The sequence below is a fragment of the Salvelinus fontinalis genome, chromosome 33 (genome assembly GCF_029448725.1).
Source record: "Salvelinus fontinalis isolate EN_2023a chromosome 33, ASM2944872v1, whole genome shotgun sequence".
NCBI lineage: Eukaryota > Metazoa > Chordata > Actinopteri > Salmoniformes > Salmonidae > Salvelinus > Salvelinus fontinalis.
This window is the reverse complement of record NC_074697.1, coordinates 11,495,524-11,519,710: the sequence shown is the minus strand read 5'-3', so window position 1 is coordinate 11,519,710 and position 24,187 is coordinate 11,495,524. Positions and strand designations below refer to the sequence as shown.

The 24,187-nt window shown below is 45.6% G+C and overlaps 1 protein-coding gene across 1 annotated transcript in view; it reads left to right on the top strand.

Annotated features, from left to right (window-relative positions):
- Positions 1–383: 383 nt before the first annotated feature.
- The window catches only part of LOC129831711 (phosphatidylinositol 3,4,5-trisphosphate 5-phosphatase 2A-like), a 55,691-nt gene continuing 31,887 nt past the window's right edge, over positions 384–24,187 (top strand). Inside the window, exons 1-7 of the mRNA XM_055895096.1 lie at positions 384–972; positions 15,486–15,549; positions 18,972–19,116; positions 21,978–22,068; positions 22,629–22,775; positions 23,006–23,096; positions 23,675–23,764. Of these exons, the coding sequence (XP_055751071.1) occupies positions 803–972; positions 15,486–15,549; positions 18,972–19,116; positions 21,978–22,068; positions 22,629–22,775; positions 23,006–23,096; positions 23,675–23,764 (798 nt within the window). The 5' untranslated portion in view covers positions 384–802. The remainder of the gene's footprint in view (positions 973–15,485; positions 15,550–18,971; positions 19,117–21,977; positions 22,069–22,628; positions 22,776–23,005; positions 23,097–23,674; positions 23,765–24,187) is intronic.

Below are 24,187 nucleotides of genomic sequence, written 5' to 3'. Positions count from 1 at the left end.
GGTCAATATGGCTATTAATACACATCCTCTTTCTGAGGTCACACACACTCACCTCACTCACTGTGTGTGTGTGTGTGTGTGTGTGTGTGTGTGTGTGTGTGTGTGTGTGTGTGTGTGTGTGTGTGTGTGTGTGTGTGTGTGTGTGTGTGTGTGTGTGTGTGTGTGTGTGTGTGTGTGTGTGTGTGTGTGTGTGTGTGTGGAAGTAGAGTGAGTGAAATGGTGTAAAACAGCATACCCGTATTCATATTTAAATTGAGCTTTAGGAATAGGTTGAAGGATCAGGCTTGGTATGCAAAATAATTTACAACGAAACAAAAGTGTTAAGTAACAGTCTTGTTGGAGCACTGCTATTTTATGACCACAAGGTGGACTCACACTTCGCATAGAAAATGCAACACTAAAAACATGAAGTGAATTAGTATTAATTAGTACTATATTAATAAACATTCAGCTGCATGAACATGCACAACCCAAAATGACGTTTCTTTTTTTGTGAGGCCTAGTCTTGTGTCTTGGTTGAAATTAACAGCGAAAGGGACAGAGTTTAGCTCGCAGTAGCTGCAATGCCTCCCACTCTCCGGTTCACTCCATCTCCATGATTTCCGTGGGAAGCGCCGCGGAGCCTCTATGGCAGACTTTCAGGAACTGAGGAAGCGTCAGAAACGACCCACCGAGAAGTATTAACTTCTCAGTTTTCTCGCACTCGAATCTGATTCACACTACTCGCACTCGAATTTGTCGATTTATCGCCTCGTCCAGCTTGTTAAACCCAGGAAACCGTGTGTTTTCTCGGGCTGTTGCGATGGCCGGTGGCGGCGGGGTGTCGCCGCTGGGGCTAGCGCCTCCGTTATGGTATCACCGGGACCTGAGTCGAGCTGCTGCCGAGGAACTGCTGGCCCGAGCGGGACGAGACGGGAGTTTCCTGGTTCGGGACAGCGAAAGTGTTAACGGGGCGTACGCCTTGTGTGTACTGTGAGTAGCCGGATTTAATGTTATCATTGGGAAAGTGTGGCTTTACTCAGGATAGACTAGCTGTGTGCTAAACTTCTGAGTTGCCTGTCTTTCATTTGTCCCATGGTTGGGAGGGACACACGTCGTGGCAACTAATCACCTTGCTAGTCGCCAGCCAGTCAGTAAGCTACAGCAAAAATGATATCCGACTGTGGCTACTAACTAGTTATTTCACTAACTAAGACTATCTGGAAAAGTGAGTTTCTTAAAACAGCGCCTGTCAACTCATCACAACAACTCAATTTAGGTTTGTTGTCTTGTTTTTCTACAGCCAACAGTAGCCCTATTTCAACCGCAATCACTACAATGTAGCCTTGTATAATCATTGTGGAGGTAATAAGTTGTAAACAGTGCTCAGGGAAGGGAGGAATAGGGTTGACTGCATATCACTGAACCCGGGCCTTTGTCCCGTTCGCTATGCGAGTGGGTTGCATGGGCAGCCATTGTCGCTACTTCTGTGTAATAAAATGAGTATTTACAATCTACTCCGTGGTACTTAGAGAGACGTTTTACCTGGTCAAGTCACGTAGTCATGTAAAACAACACAGACATGATTTAGGCACAATACACATACAAACACAGTTCTTCTGGTCCAGACAGTACAGGCTTTAATCTCATGACACACACACACGCAGGAGACATGAGTTCTCCCTGGTGGCTGTCATGGCATCATCTCACACAGATTTACAGCTCTCCCAGGCCTCTCCCTAGCGTCACACACACACACACACACACACACACACACACACACACACACACACACACACACACACACACACACACACACACACACACACACACACACACACACACACACACACACACACACACACACACACACACACACACACACACTTCCCTTTCCTATCAGACAGACATCAGTACGTTTCAGGAGCATTTTCTGAAAATAGGACTAGCTGTTATTCAGAGTACTGATAAGTAGTGGTGGTTGGCAGATATTACAGAGAGAGAGGAACAGCTGTGTCATCTGTCTGTGAAACCTACTGTCACAGATGAAGGTGGGGAACTGTGTGTTGTTGAAGTAGGAATGGCTGTGGAACCTACTGTCACAGATGAAGGTGGGGGAACTGTGTGTTGTTGAAGTAGGAATGGCTGTGGAACCTACTGTTACAGATGAAGGTGGGGAACTGTGTGTTGTTGAAGTAGGAATGGCTGTGGAACCTACTGTCACAGATGAAGGTGGGGAACTGTGTGTTGTTGAAGTAGGAATGGCTGTGGAACCTACTGTTACAGATGAAGGTGGGGAACTGTGTGTTGTTGAAGTAGGAATGGCTGTGGAACCTACTGTTACAGATGAAGTTGGGGAACTGTGTGTTGTTGAAGTAGGAATGGCTGTGGAACCTACTGTTACAGATGAAGGTGGGGAACTGTGTGTTGTTGAAGTAGGAATGGCTGTGGAACCTACTGTTACAGATGAAGGTGGGGAACTGTGTGTTGTTGAAGTAGGAATGGCTATGGAACCTACTGTTACAGATGAAGGTGGGGAACTGTGTGTTGTTGAAGTAGGAATGGCTGTGGAACCTACTGTCACAGATGAAGGTGGGGAACTGTGTGTTGTTGAAGTAGGAATGGCTGTGGAACCTACTGTCACAGATGAAGGTGGGGAACTGTGTGTTGTTGAAGTAGGAATGGCTGTGGAACCTACTGTCACAGATGAAGGTGGGGGAACTGTGTGTTGTTGAAGTAGGAATGGCTGTGGTGGATGAGAGCGCAGAAACAAAGTGGTGGTTTACAGATACAGTGGGACAAAAAAGTATGTGAACCCTTTAGAATTACCTGGATTTTTGAATAAATTGGTCATAAAATTGTATCTGATCTTCATCTAAGTCACAACAATAGACAAACAGTCTGCTTAAACTAATAACACACAAACAATTATCATTTTTCATGTCATTGTTGAACACACTGTGTAAACATGTGATCCCTTGGATTTAATAACAGGTTGACCCTCCTTTGACAGTAATAACCTCTACCAAACGTTTTCTGTAGTTGCGGATCTGACCTGCACAACGGTCAGGAGGCATTTTGGACCCTTCCTCTTTACAAAACTGTTTCAGTTCCACAATATTGTTGGGATGTCTGGTGTGTACCGCTCTCTTGAGGTCATGCCACAGCATCTCAATCGGGTTGAGGTCAGGACTCTGACTGGGCCACTCCAGAAGGTGTATTTTCTTCTGTTCAAGCCATTCTGTTGATTTACTTCTTTAGTTTGGGTTGCTGTCCTGTTGCATCACCTAACTCCTGTTGAGCTTCAATTGGCGGACAGATAGCCTTACATTCTCCTGCAAAATGTCTTGATAAACTTGGGAATTCTTGTGTCCATCGATGATAGCAAGCTGTCCAGGCTCTGAGGCAGCAAAGCAGCCCCAAACCATGATGCTCCCTCCACCATACTTTACAGTTGGGATGAGGTTTTGATGTTGGTGTGCTGTGCCTTTTTTTCTCCACACAAAGTGTTGTGTGTTCCTTCCAAACAACACAACTTTAGTTTCATCTGTCAACAGAATATTTTGCCAGTAGCGCTGTGGAACATCCAGATGCTCTTTTGCAAACTTCAGTCGTGCAGCAATGTTTTCTTTGGACAGCAGTGGCTTCTTCCGTGGTGTCCTCCCATGAACACCGTTCTTGTTTAGTGTTTTACGTATCGTAGACTCGTCAACAGAGATGTTAGCATGTTCCAGAGATTTCTGTAAGTCTTTAGCTGATACTAGGATTCTTCTTAACCTCATTGAGCATTCTGCGCTGTGCTCTTGCAGTCATCTTTGCAGGACGGCCACTCCTAGGGAGACTAGCAACAGTGCTGAAATTTCTCCATTTATAAACAATTTATCTTACCGTGGACTGATGCACATCAAGGCTTTTAGAGATACTTTTGGAACACTTTCCAGCTTTATGCAAGGCAACAATTCTTAATCCTAGGTCTTCCGAGATATCTTTTGTTCGAGGCATGGTTCACACCAGGCAATGCTTCTTGTGAATAGCAAACTCAAATTTTGTGAGTGTTTTTTGTGGGGCAAGGCTGCTCTAACCAACATCTCCAATCTCGACTCATTGATTGGACTCCAGGTTAGCTGACTCCTGACTCCAAGGAGCTTTTGGAGAAGTCATTAGCCTAGAGGTTCACAGTTTTACCAACCTACACTGTGAATGTTTAAATGATGTATTCAATATAGACAAGAAAAATACCGTGAGAGGACTGGAAGCCGTGAGAGGACTGGAAGCCGTGAGAGGACTGGAAGCCGTGAGAGGACTGGAAGCCGTGAGAGGACTGGAAACCCAGAGAGGACTGGAAACCCAGAGAGGACTGGAAACCCAGAGAGGACTGGAAACCCAGAGAGGACTGGAAACCCAGAGAGGACTGGAAACCCAGAGAGGACTGGAAACCCAGAGAGGACTGGAGGGAAACCCAGAGAGGGCCGGAGGGAAACCCAGAGAGGGCCGGAGGGAAACCCAGAGAGGGCCGGAGGGAAACCCAGAGAGGGCCGGAGGGAAACCCAGAGAGGGCCGGAGGGAAACCCAGAGAGGGCCGGAGGGAAACCCAGAGAGGGCCGGAGGGAAACCCAGAGAGGGCCGGAGGGAAACCCAGAGAGGGCCGGAGGGAAACCCAGAGAGGGCCGGAGGGAAACCCAGAGAGGGCCGGAGGGAAACCCAGAGAGGGCCGGAGGGAAACCCAGAGAGGGCCGGAGGGAAACCCAGAGAGGGCCGGAGGGAAACCCAGAGAGGGCCGGAGGGAAACCGTGAGAGGGCCGGAGGGAAACCGTGAGAGGGCCGGAGGGAAACCGTGAGAGGGCCGGAGGGAAACCGTGAGAGGGCCGGAGGGAAACCGTGAGAGGGCCGGAGGGAAACCGTGAGAGGGCCGGAGGGAAACCGTGAGAGGGCCGGAGGGAAACCGTGAGAGGGCCGGAGGGAAACCGTGAGAGGGCCGGAGGGAAACCGTGAGAGGGCCGGAGGGAAACCGTGAGAGGGCCGGAGGGAAACCGTGAGAGGACCGGAGGGAAACCCAGAGAGGACCGGAGGGAAACCCAGAGAGGACCGGAGGGAAACAGAGGGATGGAGGCAGAGTGCACTAAACACAGCACTGGGTTTATCATAAACTCACACAGGGGGGGTGAAGCTTACTGTTGACATCTTAGCTCTCAGCCCACTAACTCCCACTCTACCATATCTCTCTCTTTCTCTCCATCTCGCCTCCCTCCTCTCTCCTCTCTCAATTCAAAGGTCTTAATTGGCTTGGGAAACATATGTTTACATTGCCAAAGCAAGTGAAGTAGATCATAAACAAAAGTTCAGTAAACAATCATAAATTAACAGTAAACATTGCACTCACAAATGTTTTTAAATTATATAGACATTTCAAATGTTAAGGGGAAGGTGCAAAAAGTTGAAGTATGAAAGGGGAAATAAATAGGCAGTAAATATTGTATATTTTTACTATGTTTGTTCTTCACTGGTTGCTCTCTTGTGGCAACAGGTCACAAATCTTGCTGCTGTGATTGGACACAGTGGTATTTTACCCAATAGATATGGGAGTTGATCAAAAATTTTATTTATATTTTTGCATCTGTGTAATCTGAGGGAAATATGTGTCTCTAAAATGGTAATACATTTGGCAGGAGGTTAGGAAGTGCAGCTCAGTTTCCACCTCATTGTGTGGGCACTTTGGCTCTCAAGAGAAGACCGGCTATGGCAGCCTCTCTCAATAGCAAGGTTATGGCAGCCTCGCTCAATAGCAAGGCTATGGCAGCCTCTCTCTATTGTTTTTGTTAATTACATGACATATTGGAAATAATGATCTTTTTGTTTTCTCATGATTTGGTTGGGTCTAATTGTGTTGCTGTCCTGGGGGTGTGTTTGTGTTTGTGAACAGAGCCCCAGGACCAGCTTGCTTAGGGGACTCTTCTCCAGGTTCATCTCTCTGTAGGTGATGGCTTTGTTATGGAAGGTTTGGGAATCGCTTCCTTTTAGGTGGTTGTAGAATTTAGCGGCTCTTTTCTGGATTTTGATAATTAGCGGGTATCGGCCTAATTCTGCTCTGCGTGCATTATTTGGTGTTTTACATTGTACACGGAGGATGTTTTTGCAGAATTCTGCATGCAAAGTCTCCATTTGTATCCCTGGGATATTTGAGTGTTGCAACAGGAACAATAGCAGTGTTCTACCCTATGAGATCCGAGCAGGAAGAGATGTCCAACTCCTCTCCACCACTCACACACACCATGAAGGACGGGGTGTGTTTTCAAACATCTCAGCTTGTTTTGGAGTGTGATTTCCTCTTCCTCATACTTGTGTGATCGCCAGACGTAGCCTGGGGGAAAAAATCTTCATGAAAACGCTAAAAATAGAACAGTTGACCCAGCCTTGTGGCTCACCCTTATGTGTGTGTGTGCGCTGGTAGGTAGGTGGGTGGAATAGTCTGAATCAGATGGAAGTATTTGTGTTTCCTCTCTGAGTGTTATGTTTTAGCAACATGGTCGACAGATGTGTTCTGATGTAAAAAAACTGATGAGGTGGTAGCAGCCAAAGTTTCCTGTAGACATCTAGCTATTGATACCTACTGCTTTACGCTCGGGGAGAGAAGGAAGTACTGACATGTGGGCAGAGAGGTCTCTCTCTCTCTGTCTCTCTGTCTCTGCCTCTCTGCCTCTCTGTCTCTCTCTCTCTCTCTCTTTATATATATATATGTTTAGCTTTATTGGCATTATGGACAAGGTCAGTGTGCCGAAGTGATACAAACCCCCAAATATGGGGGAAAACAGTGGCAACAATAAGATTAGTAGATTTCCTACTAATAAAGGAACAAAAATACATATACATACAGTACCAGTCTAAAGTGTGGACACACCTACTCATTCCAGGTTTCTTTATTTTTACTATTTTCTACATTGTATAATAATAGTGAAGACATCAAATCTATGAAATAACACACATGGAATCATGTAGTAACTAAAAAAGTGTGAAACAAATTAGCCACCCTTTGCCTTGATGACAGCTTGGCACACAAAGAAAAACCGTGGAATGAGTAGGTGTCTAAACTTTTGACTGGTTCTGTAGATATAACAATCAAACCAAATCAATACAGACAACAAAGAAATATAGTGAACGTTCAGACTAGAGGTCGACCGATTATGAATTTTCAACGCCGATACCAATTTATTGGAGGACCAAAAAAGCCGATACCGATTAATCGGCCAATTTTTTATTTTTTGATTATTTTTTAAAATTATTTTATTTATTTTTATTTTTTATAAATGTATTTGTAATAATGACAATTACAACAATACTGAATGAATATTTATTTTAACTTAATATAATACATCAATAAAGTCAATTTAGCCTCAAGTAAATAATGAAACATGTTCAATTTGGTTTAAATAATGCAAAAACAAAGTGTTGGAGAAGAAAGTAAAAGTGCAATATGTGCCATGTAAGAAAGCTAACGTTTAAGTTCCTTGCTCAGAACATGAGAACATGTGAAAGCTGGTAGTTCCTTTTAACATGAGTCTTCAATATTCCCAGGTAAGAAGTTTTAGGTTGTAGTTATTATAGGAATTATAGGACTATTTCCCTCTATACCATTTGTATTTCATATACCTTTGACTATTGGATGTTCTTATAGGCCCTTTAGTATTGCCAGTGTAACAGTATAGCTTCCATCCCTCTCCTCGCTCCTCCCTGGGCTCGAACCATCAACACAACGACAACAGCCACCATCGAAGCAGCGTTACCCATGCAGAGCAAGGGGAACAACTACTAGAAGGCTCAGAGCGAGTGACGTTTGAAACGCTATTAGCGCTCGCTAACTAGCTAGCCATTTCACTTCGGTTACACCAGCATCATCTCGGGAGTTGATAGGCTTGAAGTCATAAACAGCGCAATGCTTGACACACAATAAAGAGTTGCTGTCAAAACGCATGAAAGTGCTGTTTGAATGAGTGTTTTAGGCGCCTGTTTCTGCCTACCACCGCTCAGTCAGATTATATGCAACGCAGGACACGTTAGATAATACCTAGTAATATCATCAACCATGTGTAGTTAACTTGTGGTTATGATTGATTGTTTTTTATAAGATAAGTTTAATGCTAGCTAGCAACTTACCTTGGCTTACTGCATTCGCGTAACAGGCAGTCTCCTTGTGGAGTGCAACGAGAGAGAGGCAGGTCGTTATTGTGTTGGACTAGGTAACTGTAACTTTGCTAGATTGGATCCCCCGAGCTGACAAGGTGAAATTCTGTCGTTCTGCCACTGAACAAGGCAGTTAACCCACCGTTCCTAGGCCGTCATTGAAAATAAGAATGTGTTCTTAACTGACTTGCCTAGTTAAATAAAGGTATAAAAAAATCGCCGCCCAAAAATACCGATTTTCCGATTGTTATGAAAACTTGAAATCTGCCCTAATTAATCGGCCATTCCGATTAATCGGTCGACCTCTAGTTCAGACTCAATTCAACAAACATGAAAATTGCATTTAGAAACTATTCCGATCCCTTGACTGTTTCAAAATGTTACGTTACAGCCTGGATTCATTTGTAGCGTCATACCCAAGAAGACTTGAGGCTGTAATCGCTGCCAAAGGATCTTCGACAAAGTACTGAGTACTTATGTAAATGTAATATTTCATTTTTTTTTGTTTTTATGAATTTGCAAACATTTCTGAACCTGGTTTTGCTTTGTCATTATGGGGTATTGTGTATAGGTTGGGGGGCGGGGGGGGGGGGGCGATTTAATCTATTTTAGAATTAGGCTGTAATGTAAAACAACATTTTGAAAAGTTGAGTGGTCTGAATAGGGTTGTACATTTTGGGGAATATTCAGAGGTGGAAACTTTCCATAGACATATATGCAAATGTAATATTAATACCATTTAAATGTCCACCTCTTGAACATCAGACTCTGAGGCCTCATCTTCACTGTCACTTTCCAACCTTGTTGAGAATGGCTCGTTGTCAGGCTCAAAAAGCCTCAAATTTGCCCGGATGGCCACCAACTTTTCAACCCTTGTATTGGTCAGCCTGTTGCTTGCGTTGGTGTGTGTGTTCCCTAACAAGGACCAGTTGAGCTCTGAGGCGGCTGATGTTGGTGGGATTTGGAGGATGATGGAGGAAACAGGGGAAAGAGCCTCAGATCCACAAAGTCCCTTCCACCAGGTGTCTGATGAGATATGTTGGCACGACTGCCATATTGCATCTCCATCCCAAAGCCCTTGCTTGGAAGTGGACTTCGCCAGACTGACAAGAACCTTGCCCTCATCCAGGCCAAGGTGGCGAGACACGGTAGTGATGACACCATAGGCCTTGTTGATCTCTGCACCAGACAGGATGTTCTTGCCAGCATACTTGGGGGCCCAACATGTGCACTGCGGTGTGTATGGTCTTCAGGCAGAAGTCTTCACACTTTTTGATGTATTTCAGAACTGCAGTTTCCTCTGCTTGGAGCAACAGTGAAGTGGGCAGGGCAGTACGGATTTCTTCTCTTACATCTGCAAGCAGAGTCTGAACATCAGACAGGATGGCATTGTCTCCCTCATTATATTGTTGTTGTAGCTGTTATTAATGGTAATCTCATGTCCACTACTACTATTATTATTGCTGTTGGTCCCACCGTTTATTTATATATAAATATATATACACTGCTCAAAAAAATAAAGGCAACACTAAAATAACACATCCTAGATCTGAATGAATGAAATATTCTTATAAAATACTTTTTTCTTTACATAGTTGAATGTGCTGACAACAAAAATCACACAAAAATGATCAATGGAAATCAAATTTATCAACCCATGGAGGTCTGGATTTGGAGTCGCACTCAAAATTAAAGTAGAAAACCACACTACAGGCTGATCCAACTTTGATGTAATGTCCTTAAAACAAGTCAAAATGAGGCTCAGTAGTGTGTGTGGCCTCCACGTGCCTGTATGACCTCCCTACAACGCCTGGGCATGCTCCTGATGAGGTGGCGGATGGTCTCCTGAGGGATCTCCTCCCAGACCTGGACTAAAGCATCCACAAACTCCTGGACAGTCTGTGGTGCAACGTGGCCTTGGTGGATGGAGCGAGACATGATGTCCCAGATGTGCTCAATTGGATTCAGGTCTGGGGAACGGGCGGGCCAGTCCATAGCATCAATGCCTTCCTCTTGCAGGAACTGCTGACACACTCCAGCCACATGAGGTCTAGCATTGTCTTGCATTAGGAGGAACCCAGGGCCAACCGCACCAGCATATGATCTCACAAGGGGTCTGAGGATCTCATCTCGGTAACTAATGGCAGTCAAGCTACCTCTGGCGAGCACATGGAGGGCTGTGCGGCCCCCCCCAAAGAAATGCCACCCCACACCATGACTGACCCACCGCCAAACCGGTCATGCTGGAGGATGTTGCAGGCAGCAGAACGTTCTCCACAGCGTCTCCAGACTGTCACGTCTGTCACATGTGCTCAGTGTGAACCTGCTTTCATCTGTGAAGAGCACAGGGCGCCAGTGGCGAATTTGCCAATCTTGGTGTTCTCTGGCAAATGCCAAACGTCCTGCACGGTGTTGGTCTGTAAGCACAACCCCCACCTGTGGACGTCGGGCCCTCATACCACCCTCATGGAGTATGTTTCTGGCCGTTTGAGCAGACACATGCACATTTGTGGCCTGCTGGAGGTCATTTTGCAGGGCTCTGGCAGTGCACCTCCTTGCACAAAGGCGGAGGTAGCGGTCCTGCTGCTGGGTTGTTGCCCTCCTACGGCCTCCTCCACGTCTCCTGATGTACTGGCCTGTCTCCTGGTAGCTCCTGCATGCTCTGGACACTACGCTGACAGACACAGCATACCTTTTTGCCACAGTTCGCATTGATGTGCCATCCTGGATGAACTGCACTACCTGAGCCACTTGTGTGGGTTGTAGACTCCGTCTCATGCTACCACTTGAGTGAGAGCACCGCCAGCATTCAAAAGTGACCAAAACATCAGCCAGGAAGCATAGGAACTGAGAAGTGGTCTGTGGTCACCACCTGCAGAATCACTCCTGTTTTGGGTGGTGTCTTGCTAATTGCCTATAATTTCCACCTTTTGTCTATTTCATTTGCACAACAGCATGTGAAATTTATTGTCAATCAGTGTTGCTTCCTAAGTGGACAGTTTGATTTCACAGAAGTGTGATTGACTTGGAGTTACATTGTGTTGTTTAAGTGTTCCCTTTATTTTTTTGAGCAGTGTATTTTATTTTTATTTTTCGATATGTATACTTTGACAATGTAAGTAATAATGAACTTGCCATGTCAAAGTCAATTTGAATTGAATTGAGAGAGACACACACACACACACAGAGAGAGAGAGAGAGAGACACACACACAGAGAGAGAGAGAGACACACATACACCGAGAGAGAGAGAGAGACACACACACACACACCGAGAGAGAGACACACACACACACACACACACACCGAGAGAGAGAGACACACACACACACACACCGAGAGAGAGACACACACACACACACACGCACCGAGAGAGAGAGACACACACACACACACACACACACACCGAGAGAGAGACACACACACACACCGAGAGACACACAGGCGCGCACACACACTCCCTCCTCCTCTCCCTTTCCTCTCCAACTCCTCCCCCCTTCTCTCTCTTCACTCCTCTCCATCCCTCTTTACGTCCTCTCTCTTGTTCTCTCCTTCTCTCTCTCTCGTTCTCTCCTTCTCTCCTTCTCTCTCTCTCTCTCGTTCTCTCCTTCTCTCTCTCGCTCTCCTTCTCTCTCTCGCTCTCCTTCTCTCTCGCTCTCCTTCTCTCTCGCTCTCCTTCTCTCTCGCTCTCCTTCTCTCTCGCTCTCCTTCTCTCTCGCTCTCCTTCTCTCTCGCTCTCCTTCTCTCTCGCTCTCCTTCTCTCTCGCTCTCCTTCTCTCTCGCTCTCCTTCTCTCTCGCTCTCCTTCTCTCTCGCTCTCGCTCTCTCTCGCTCTCGCTCTCTCTCGCTCTCTCCTTCTCGCTCTCTCCTTCTCTCTCGCTCTCTCTCGCTCTCTCCTTCTCGCTCTCTCCTCTCTCTCCTCTCTCTCTCGCTATCTCCTTCTCGCTATCTCCTTCTCGCTCTCTCTCGCTCTCTCTCGCTCTCTCTCTCTCTCGCTCTCTCTCGCTCTCTCTCGCTCTCTCTCGCTCTCTCTCGCTCTCTCTCGCTCTCTCTCGCTCTCTCTCGCTCTCTCGCTCTCTCTCGCTCTCTCTCGCTCTCTCTCGCTCTCTCGCTCTCTCTCGCTCTCTCTCGCTCTCTCTCGCTCTCTCTCGCTCTCTCGCTCTCTCTCGCTCTCTCTCGCTCTCTCTCGCTCTCTCTCGCTCTCTCTCGCTCTCTCTCGCTCTCTCCTTCTCTCGCTCTCTCTCGCTCTCTCCTTCTCTCGCTCTCTCTCGCTCTCTCCTTCTCTCGCTCTCTCCTTCACCTCCTTCTCTCGCTCTCTCCTTCATCTCCTTCTCTCGCTCTCTCCTTCTCGCTCTCTCCTGCCTTGCTCTCTCCTTCTCTTTCCTTCTCGCTCTCTCCTGCCTTGCTCTCTCCTTCTCTCTCCTTCTCGCTCTCTCCTGCCTTGCTCTCTCTTTCTCGCTCTCTCCTTCTCGCTCTCTCCTGCCTTGCTCTCTCTTTCTCGCTCTCTCTTTCTCGCTCTCTCTTTCTCGCTCTCTCTTTCTCGCTCTCTCTTTCTCGCTCTCTCTTTCTCGCTCTCTCTTTCTCGCTCTCTCTTTCTCGCTCTCTCTTTCTCGCTCTCTCTTTCTCGCTCTCTCTTTCTCGCTCTCTCTTTCTCGCTCTCTCTTTCTCGCTCTCTCTTTCTCGCTCTCTCTTTCTCGCTCTCTCTTTCTCGCTCTCTCTTTCTCGCTCTCTCTCTGCTTGCTCTCTCCTTTATCTCTCGCTCTCTCCTTTATCTCTCGCTCTGTCCTTGCTCTCTCGCTCTCTCTTTCCTCTCTCGCTCTCTCTTTCTCGCTCTCTCTTTCCTCTCTCGCTCTCTCCTTCCTCTCTTTCTATCTCCTTCCTCTCTTTCTCTCTCTCTGTCTCTCTGTCTCTCTCTTTCTCTCAATTTTTTTATTTTCTTTCCAAATTCAAGCTGCTTTATTGGCATGAAAAACATTGTGTCAATATTGCCAAAGCAACAATGTATACAATATACATTGTAATAAAATTATAAACGATAACAAATAATAATATAAAATGGTAGTAAATAATAATACAAAATTAAATACAAAAATAATAACAATGCATGTAGGGCTTCAATTGGATGTTTGTTCCACATTTTAAAGTCCAGTTTGAGTGGCCCCCAAACCTCACTTCCGTAAAGAGCTATTGGTAGGATTACACTGTCAAATATTTTTTCCAAATTCTAATTGGGATGTTGATTTTGAATAATTTCATTTTTATTGCATACAATGCTCTGCGGGCTTTTTCTTTGAGTGCATTCACTGCCCTATTAAAGTTTCCCGATGCAGATATGGTCAGACCAAGGTAGGTGTAATTTTTTGTGTGTTCAATTATGGTGTTGTTCAGGGTGAATTTATATTTGTGTTTCTGACATCTGTTTTCTGGGGGGGGTAATCATGATTTTCGTTTATTGGAAATTTACTGCCAGGGCCCAATTATGGCAATATTGCTCTAGAATATTAATGTTCTGTTGAAGACCTTCTTTGGTTGGTGATAGAAGTACCAAGTCATCAGCATATAGGAGGTATTTTACCTCTGTGTCAAATAGTGTGAGTCCTGGGGCTGGAGAATGGTCCAACATGTCTGCTAATTCATTGATATAAATGTTGAAAAGATTTGGACTCAAACTAAAGCCTTGTCTCACACCTCGACGTTGTGAAAATAATTCTGTTCTTTGGTTTTTGATTTTTATTGCACACTTGTTTTCTGTGTACTTACATTTTATTAAGTCATAAACCTTACCACTAAGCCCACTTTGGAGAGTTTTGCAGAATAGCCCTTTGTGCCAAATAGAATCAAATGCTTTTTTAAAGTCAATAATGCAAGCAAAGATTTTGCCCCCCCCTTTTTTTGTGGACGTGTTTATTAATTTGTGTGTGTAAGGTGTATATATGGTCAGTAGTGCGATGGTTAGGGAGAAAAGACAATTTGACATTTACTTACTACATTTTTTTCTTGAAGAAAGGTTTGTATTCTTGAATTCAAAATGCTACAGAAAACCTTTCCCAAGTTACTGTTTATGCAAATTCCCCTGTAATTATTGGGGTCTGATTTGTCTCCACTTTTGTGGATAGGGGAGATGAGCCCCTGGTTCCAGACATCAGGGAAGCCGCCAGAAGTTAAAACCATGTTGAACAATTTAAGCACAGCATTTTGCCACTCAGGTGTGCTGTTTTTCAGCATTTCATTTCTGATGTTGTCTAGACCACAAGCCTTCTTTGATTTAATAGATTTGAGCTTTTCATTTAGTTCCTGTTGGGTTATTTGGTAATCTAATGGATTTTGGTTGTTTTTAATGACTGATTCAAGGATGTTCAATTTTTCTTTAATTTCTAATTGGTTCTGTTGCAAGTCTTTTTGTGGGATGTTTTTGTATAGATTATAAAAATAAGTTTTCCAGATTCCTACATCTTGTATGGCTAATTCTTGTGGCTTTGTCGTGCTTAAATTGTTCCACATGTCCCAAAACGGATTTTGGTCAATTGCGTTTTCAATTTCATCAAGTGTCTTGTTGGTATAATTCAGTTTCTTGCGTTTCAGTGTTTGTTTATACTGTTTCAGAGTTTCAGAGTTTCCATATTGTAGATCTGGGTTGTTTTGCTGCTTATGTTTTTCATTTGATATTTGTCTTTAGGTCTTTTCTAATTGTTTTACATTCAATATCAAACCATTTTTCTGAAACTTTTTGTTTCTGATGTTGCATTTCTTTGGTTTTCTCAAATTTGCTTTTGATGCTGCTTTTTGGAATGTGCAGTTGATGTTTAGAGTAGCCGAATTGACACCATCTTTATTGTTTTGGTGTTGTGAGTTATTGAAAAACTGTATAGAGTTCATCATTTCATTTGAGTTCAATGTTTCAATGAATCTCTGCGCTGTTTGGAGCCCATCTGTACGATTGGTTTATGTTGTAGAATTTATTGGGCTGTTTTTTTTTTTTCTCTCTGTCTCGCTCTCTGTCTCGCTCTCTGTCTCGCTCTCTGTCTCGCTCTCTGTCTCGCTCTCTGTCTCGCTCTCTGTCTCGCTCTCTGTCTCGCTCTCTGTCTCGCTCTCTGTCTCGCTCTCTGTCTCGCTCTCTGTCTCGCTCTCTGTCTCGCTCTCTGTCTCGCTCTCTGTCTCGCTCTCTGTCTCGCTCTCTGTCTGTCTCTCTGTCTGTCTCTCTGTCTGTCTCTGTCTGTCTCTCTCTGTCTGTCTCTCTCTCTCTCTCTCTCTCTCTCTGTCTCGCTCTCTGTCTCTCTCTCTGTCTGTCTCTCTCTCTGTCTGTCTCTCTGTCTGTCTCTCTGTCTCTCTCTAGGTTTCAGAAGCATGTCCACACCTATAGGGTTCTCCCAGATGAAGAGGGATTCTTGGCAGTCCAGGTACCACTATACACCACCTCCATACACACACACCAATGGGTGTGAGTTGGTATTTTTTCTATACATCTCTAGCGTGTATATGCTGAGTGTATGGTACTTGTATGTGTGCCTGGATCAGTAGGAACTGGCAGGCTCTGGTGCTCATGTTGGCTCTGAGCTGACACACACACACATGCACACAAACACACAGCAGTCTCTTTGTGCTCTGCGTCTAGCAGCTGGGAGAGTCACCAATCCCCCCGCAACACATACTCACATATCCTAATACCCACCCCCCACACTCCTGGTCCCTTGCCTGGAATCCACACGGATTTCTCTGTTTCACTTTTGTTTCGCTTCACCAAATCATTTGGTGTACCAAGGCTTCAGTTCAATGAAACGTCACTGAAACAGAGTGGCTGCCGGGCTCCCCACCCGTTGGCAGTTGAGGGCCTGATGGTATTACAGCTTCCCTTACACCACTGTAAACCCTCCACCCACATATCAATGAACAGGAAGTGATTCAGCACACTCTCAGACACTGAGCTACCAAGACCAATCTACTACCTACCCACCAAACTACTGCCTACCTACCTACCAATCTACTACCTACTCTTCTATCTACTACCTACCAATCTACTACCTACTCTTCTATCTACTACCTACCAATCTACTGCCTACCTACCTTCCTAACAATCTACTACCTACCCACCAAACTACTGCCTACCTACCTACCAATCTACTACCTACTCTTCTATCTACTATCTACCCACCAAACTACTGCCTACCTACCTTCCTACCTACCAATCTACTACCTACTCTTCTATCTACTATCTACCCACCAAACTACTGCCTACCTACCTTCCTACCAATCTACTGACAATCTACTACCTACCCACCAAACTACTGCCTACCCACCAAACTACTGCCTATCTACCTACCTACCTTCCAACCAATCTACTACTTACCTACCTACCGACCTTCCAACCAACCTACTACTTACCTACCTACCAAACTACCAGTGGAGGAGAGGACGTGTCATAATAATGGCCGGAACAGAGCAAATGGAATGGCATCAAACACCTGGAAACCATGTGTTTGATGTACAGTTGAAGTCAGAAGTTTACATATTTAGGTTGGAATGATTAAAACTCGTTTTTCAACCACTCCACAAATGTCTTGTTAACAAACCATAGTTTTGGCAAGTCGGTTAGGACATCTACTTTGTGCATGACAAGTAATTTTTCCAACAATTGTTTACAGACAGATTATTTCACTTATAATTCACTGTATCACAATTCCAGTGGGTCAAAAGTTTACATACACTAAGTTGACTGTGCCTTTAAACAGCTTGGAAAATTCCATAAAATGATGTCCTGTGGATGTATTTCAAGGCCTACCTTCTAACTCAGTGCCTCTTTGCTTGACATCATGGGGAAATCAAAAGAAATCAACCAGGACCTCAGAAAAAAATTGTAGACCTCCACGAGTCTGGTTCGTCCTTGGGAGCAATTTCCAAACGCCTGAAGGTACCACGTTCATCTGTACAAACAATAGTACGCAAATATAAACACCATGGGACCACACAGCCACCATACCGCTGCACGGGGTGGCAGCATCATGTTGTGGGGGTGCTTTGCTGCAAGAGAGACTGATGTACTTCACAAAATAGATGGCATCATGAGGTAGGAAAATTATGTGGATATATTGAAGCAACATCTCAAGACATCAGTCAGGAAGTTGAAGCTTGGTCGTAAATGGGTCTTCCAAATGGACAATGACCCCAAGCATACATTTAAAGTTGTGGCTAAATGGCTTAAGGACAACAAAGTCAAGGTATTGGAGTGGCCATCACAAAGCCCTGACCTCAACTATATAGAACATTTGTGGGCAGAACTGAAAAAGCGTGTGCGAGCAAGGAGGCCTACAAACCTGACTCAGCTACACTAGCTCTGTCAGGAAGAATGGGCCAAAATTCACCCAACTTATTGTGGGAAGCTTGTGGAAGGCTACCCATAACTTTGACCCAAGTTAAACAATTTAAAAGCAATGCTACCAAATACTATTTGAGTGTACGTAAACTTCTGACCCACTAGGAATGTGATGAAAGAATTAAAGCTGAAATAAATAATTCTCTCCACTATTATTCTGACATTTCACATTCTTAAAATATAGTGGTGATCCTAACTGACCTAAAGCAGGGATTTTTTTACTAGGATTAAATGTCAGGAATTGTGAAAAACTGGGTTTAAATGTATTTGATATCATTCCACTGATTCCGTTCCAGCCATTACCACAAGCCTGTTCTCCCCAATGAAGGTGACACAAACCTCCCGTGTAATCTCCTACCTACCTACCTACCTACCTACCTACCTACCTACCAACCAATCTACTACTTAGCTGCCTAACTATCAAGCCATCAAATACCTACCAACCTACCTATCAATCTAGTACCTACCTACCGTTCTCGTACCTACCTACCAATCTAGTATCTACCAATCTACTACCTACCTACCAATCTACGACCTACCCACCTACCTACCAATCTACTACCTACCTACCAATCTACTACCTACCCACCTACCTACCAATCTACGACCTACCCACCTACCTACCAATCTACTACCTACCTACCAATCTACGACCTACCCACCTACCTACCAATCTACGACCTACCTACCAATCTACGACCTACCTACCAATCTACGACCTACCTACCAATCTACGACCTACCTACCAATCTACGACCTACCTACCAATCTACGACCTACCCACCTACCTACCAATCTACTACCTACCTACCAATCTACGACCTACCCACCTACCTACCAATCTACTACCTACCTACCAATCTACTACCTACCTACCAATCTACGACCTACCCACCTACCTACCAATCTACTACCTACCTACCAATCTACTACCTACCCACCTACCTACCAATCTACGACCTACCCACCTACCTACCAATCTACTACCTACCTACCAATCTACTACCTACCTACCAATCTACGACCTACCCACCTACCTACCAATCTACGACCTACCTACCAATCTACGACCTACCTACCAATCTACGACCTACCTACCAATCTACGACCTACCTACCAATCTACGACCTACCTACCAATCTACGACCTACCTACCAATCTACGACCTACCTACCAATCTACGACCTACCTACCAATCTACGACCTACCCACCTACCTACCAATCTACTACCTACCTACCAATCTACGACCTACCCACCTACCTACCAATCTACTACCTACCTACCAATCTACGACCTACCCACCTACCTACCAATCTACTACCTACCAATCTACCCAGCTTTATTCTGAACGTGCTGTCTAGAGTGTGATGTGTCTCTGCACCAGTGTATTTCTTTGAAGTGCCCACTCTCTCTCCCGCTCCTCTCTCCCGCTCCTCTCCCCCTCTCTCAGACGTCTCAGGGGGTGCAGCCAAAGCGGTTTAAGAGCCTCCCAGAGCTGGTCCTGTTGTACCTCCAGCCCAGCCAGGGACTGGTCAGCACTCTACTGTACCCTGTAGACAGAGATGAGAGCATCCCAGAGGACAGGGACTACTCAGGTACACCCAAAAGAGTTTAGCAACATTGAGATGACAGATATGGGACTTTAGCGACATTGAGATGACAGATATGGGACTTTAGCGACATTGAGATGACAGATATGGGACTTTAGCGACATTGAGATGGCAGATATGGGACTTTAGCGACATTGAGATGACAGATATGGGACTTTAGCGACATTGGGATGACAGATATGGGACTTTAGCAAGGTTGGATTTGTTTTGGACACCTTTGTGGATCTGTGTAATCTAAAGGAAATATGTTTCTTTAATATGGTCATACATTTGGTAGGAGGTAAAGAAGTGCAGCTGTTTCCACCTCAAGTTGTGGGCAGTGTGCACGTAGCCTGTCTTCTCTTGAGAGCCAGGTCTGCCTACGGTGGCCTCTCTCAATAGCAAGGCTATGCTCACTGAGTCTATACATAGTCAAAGCTTTCCATAATTTTGGGTCTGTCACAGTAGTCAGGTGTTCTGCCGCTGTGTTCTCTCTGTTTAGGGCCAAATAGCATTCTAAACTCAGCAAAAAAAAGTAAATATTTGTATGAACATAACAAGATTCAACAACTGAGACATAAACTGAACAAGTTCCACAGACTTGTGACTAACAAAAATGGACAAATGTGTCCCTGAACAAAGAGGGGGTCAAAATCAAAAGTAACAGTCAGTTTCTGTTGTGGCCACCAGCTGCATTAAGTACTGCAGTGCATCTCCTCCTCATGGACTGCACCAGATTTGCCAGTTCTTGCTGTGAGATGTTCCCCACTCTTCCACCGAGGCACCTGCAAGTTCCTGGACATTTCTGGGGGGAATGGCCCTAGCCCTCACCCTCCGGTGCAACAGGTCCCAGACGTGCTCAATGGGATTGAGATCCGGGCTCTTCGCTGGCCATGGCAGAACACTGACATTCCTGTCTTGCAGGAAATCATGCACAGAACGAGCAGTATGGCTGGTGGCATTGTCATGCTGGAGGGTCATGTCAGGATTAGCCTGCAGGAAGGGTACCACATGAGGGAGGAGGTCTTCCCTGTAACGCACAGTGTTGAGATTGCCTGCAATGACAACAAGCTCAGTCCGATGAGGCTGTGACATACCGCCCCAGACCATGACGGACCCTCCACCTCAGTTGATCCTGCTCCAGAGTACAGGCCTCGGTGTAACGCTCATTCCTTCGACGATAAACGCGAATCCGACCATCACCGCTGGTGAGACAAAACCACGACTCGTCAGTGAAGAGCACCTTTTGCCAGTCCTGTCTGGTCCAGCGACGGTGGGTTTGTATCCATAGGCAACGTTGTTGCAGGTGATGTCTGGTGAGGATTTGTCTTACAACAGGTCTACAAGCCCACAGTCCTGCCTCTCTCAGCCTATTGCAGACAGTCTGAGCACTGATAATGCGATTGTGTGTTCCTGGTGTAACTCGGGCAGTTGTTGTTGCCATCCTGTACCTGTCCCGCAGGTGTGATGTTCGGATGTACCGATCCTGTGCAGGTGTTGTTACACATGGTGTGCCACTGCGAGGACGATCAGCTGTATGTCCTGTCTCCCTGTAGTGCTGTCCTAGGCATCTCACAGTATGGACATTGCAATTTATTGCCCTGGCCACATCTGCAGTCCTCATGCCTCCTTTCAGCATGCCTAAGGCACGTTCACGCAGATGTGCAGGGACCCTGGGCATCTTTCTTTTGGTGTTTTTCCAGAGTCAGTAGAAAGGCCTCTTTAGTGTCCTAGGTTTTCATAACTGTGACCTTATTTTACTACTGTCTGTAAGCTGTTAGTGTCTTAATGACCGTTCCACAGGTGCATGTTCATTAGTTGTTTATGGTTTATTGAACAAGCGTGGGAAACATTATTTAAACCCTTTACAATGAAGATCTGGGAAGTTATTTGGATTTTTACGAATTATCTTTGAAAGACAGGGTCCTGAAAAAGGGACGTTTATTTTTTTGCAGCAGTTGCAGACCATTGCTCTGTTTTTTTGTTCATTCTTTCCGTTCTCTCACGATTTGTTTTTTTGTCTTATTGTGTTGCTGTCCTGGAGGTCTGTTTGTGTTTGTTCATTCAATGTAATTTGAGAATCCAGTGGGTTCTGGTAGTCTTTAATAGTTGATTTTAAGATTTGTATTTGATCATGTATATGTTTTTGGTGTTTGTTCTTTGTTGTTTGTTGTTTTATCCACAGATCTCTGTTTTGGATAGATAACTATTTGAGAGCTTTCCAATCTTCCCAGAAGTGATTCTATGGATTCTTCAGTTACATTGAGCTGATTTCTGACGTGCTGTTCCTTCTTCTTCCGTAGTGTATTTCTGTATTGTTTTAGTGTTTCACCATAGTGATGGCGTAGACTCAGGTTTTCTACATCTCTATGTCTTTGGTTGGACAGGTTTCTCAATTTCTTTCTTTGGGTTTTGCATTCTTCATCAAACCATTTGTCATTGTTGTTAATTTTCTTTGGGTGTCTGTTTGAAATGTTTAGATTTGATAGGGAAGCTGAGAGGTCAAATATACTGTTTAGATTTTCTACTGCCAGGTTTACACCTTCACTATTACAGTGAAACATTTTGTCCAGGAAATTGTCTGGAAGGGATTTAATTTGTTGTTGCTCTATTTTTCTTCCATCTATAGCATTTCTTAATATTTCTCAGTTCCTTTGACTTTGATGCCTCACGATTGAGTATTGCTCTGTTCAAGTAGATTGTGATTTTGTTGTGATCTGATAGGGATGTCAGTGGGCTGACTGTGAACGCTCTGACAGTCTGTCTCTCTCTCGCTCCATCTCTCACTCTCTGTCTCTCGCTCCATCTCTTTCTGTCACTTTCTCTGATTGGGCAAGTGTTAACTCTCTCTCTATGTGATTGGTCAGATGGGGAAGATGAGAAGCCGCCTCTTCCTCCTCGTTCCGCCTCCACCTCTACAACACCTACAGGCTCCGCCCCGGAGACACCAACCGACAGGTACAGAACAAACACACACACACAATTTTGCGGGACCTGGTAAAACTCCTGGCCCGAGTAAAAGGTGGGTCTTAAATGTGATCAACTGCCTACCAACTGATGCTGGTTGTAGAGATTCAGTAAGTCTGTTCAGGGCCTAGAACAACCCTCAACAACCCTTCCCCTCTCTTCCCTCTTCTCCTCGTTTTCTATCCTCTCTTACCCTCCTGCCCTTCACACCCCTCCTTCCTCATCTCCTGAGATTGGAAGACAACATCCTGTTTAAAACCTCACAGCTCAGAGAGGATGCGCGTGTGTGTGCTCTGTGTGTGTGTGTGTGAGACTCCACAGAAACCGTGTGTGTGTAGTTTGTCCTGTTTAGACAGTGAGTCAGCAGCCGTCTGATCCTGAGGAAATCTGTGACTTTGGAGAGTTGTTGTCCTGTCTTCTTCACTGTTCTATACTCACCACAAGGCCAGTCCCCCTCTGCCCCCCCATGGTCTCTGTGGCAAATCCAGAGGATTTAAGACCCGTGTCTGTTCTACTGACACGGATTGTGATGTTGTTCCGTCCTACTTTAGCACCCCTGCTGCTAACGGCCTGAGCACCATTTCCCATGAGTATCTGAAGGGAAGCTACGCTCTGGACCTGCAGGCTGTCAAACAGGGAGCCAGCTCTCTGCCCCACCTCAACAAGACACTGGTGTCCTCCTGCAAACGCCTCAACGGGTGAGAGACACACAATGTTCTCTCTCACAGACACACACACACACAATGTTCTCTCTCACAGACACACACACACACACACACACACACACACACACACACACACACACACACACACACACACACACACACACACACACACACACACACACACACACACACACACAATGTTCTCTCTCACAGACACACACACACACTCAAAAACCTATCGTTGTGTGTGTGTGTGTGTGTAGGGAGGTGGATAAGGTTCTGTCTGGACTGGAGATCCTCTCCAAGGTGTTTGACCAACAGAGTGCCTTCATGGTGTCCAAGATGATACAGCAGGTATTATATTTTTTCTACCTTTAGTTGTGTGTGTTTGCGTACACACAGGAGACAGATGGTGAGGTGAAATGTATGACTCTGGGAAGTACAGGAAGCTTAGACATGCCGCACCTTGGTTTCCTCTTGAACACACACACACACACACACACACACACACACACACACACACACACACACACACACACACACACACACACACACACACACACACACACACACACACACACACACACACACACACACACACACACACACACACACACACACACACACACACACACACACACACACACACACACACACACACACACACAGTGCTCCTGAGTGCACTGAGGGTCATGAGGAAAGAGCTCTTTGTCTCCCAGGGAGAAACAACAAGAGTTCCTGGAGACAGCTGTGCTTGAGAGAGTCACGCTGTAATCACACACACACACACACACACACACACACACACACACACACACACACACACTGTGGCTAATGTAGTCTTAAAGGGCCAGACCCACTTTCCCATGGTGTGACATAACGCATAACATCTAGTGTGTGTGTGTATTGTAACGGTCTGTTTTCCTCTGTAGTCAGTGAATCAGGGAGGAGATCAGGAGTTGGAGAATCTGGTCACTAAACTGGCTATCCTCAAAGACCTACTGTCTTCTATAGAGAAGAAGGTAAGCCTACGAGCATAGAAATATTATCTAATAGTCATTCTATTTATGTCCCCCCCTCCCCTCTGTCTGGGCCCCAGAGCTCAGGCTACAGATGGAGGTGGGAGGGATGGAGGGAGAGGGGGAGGGAGGGAGAGGGGGAGGGAGGGAGGGAGTGAGTGAGAGGGGGAGGGAGGGAGGGAGTGAGAGGGGGAGGGAGGGAGGGAGTGAGAGGGGGAGGGAGGGAGGGAGGGAGTGAGAGTGGGAGGGAGGGAGGGAGTGAGAGGGGGAGGGAGGGAGGGAGTGAGAGGGGGAGGGAGGGAGGGAGTGAGAGTGGGAGGGAGGGAGGGAGTGAGAGTGGGAGGGAGGGAGGGAGTGAGAGGGGGAGGGAGGGAGTGAGGGAGGGAGTGAGAGGGGGAGGGAGGGAGGGAGGGAGTGAGAGGGGGA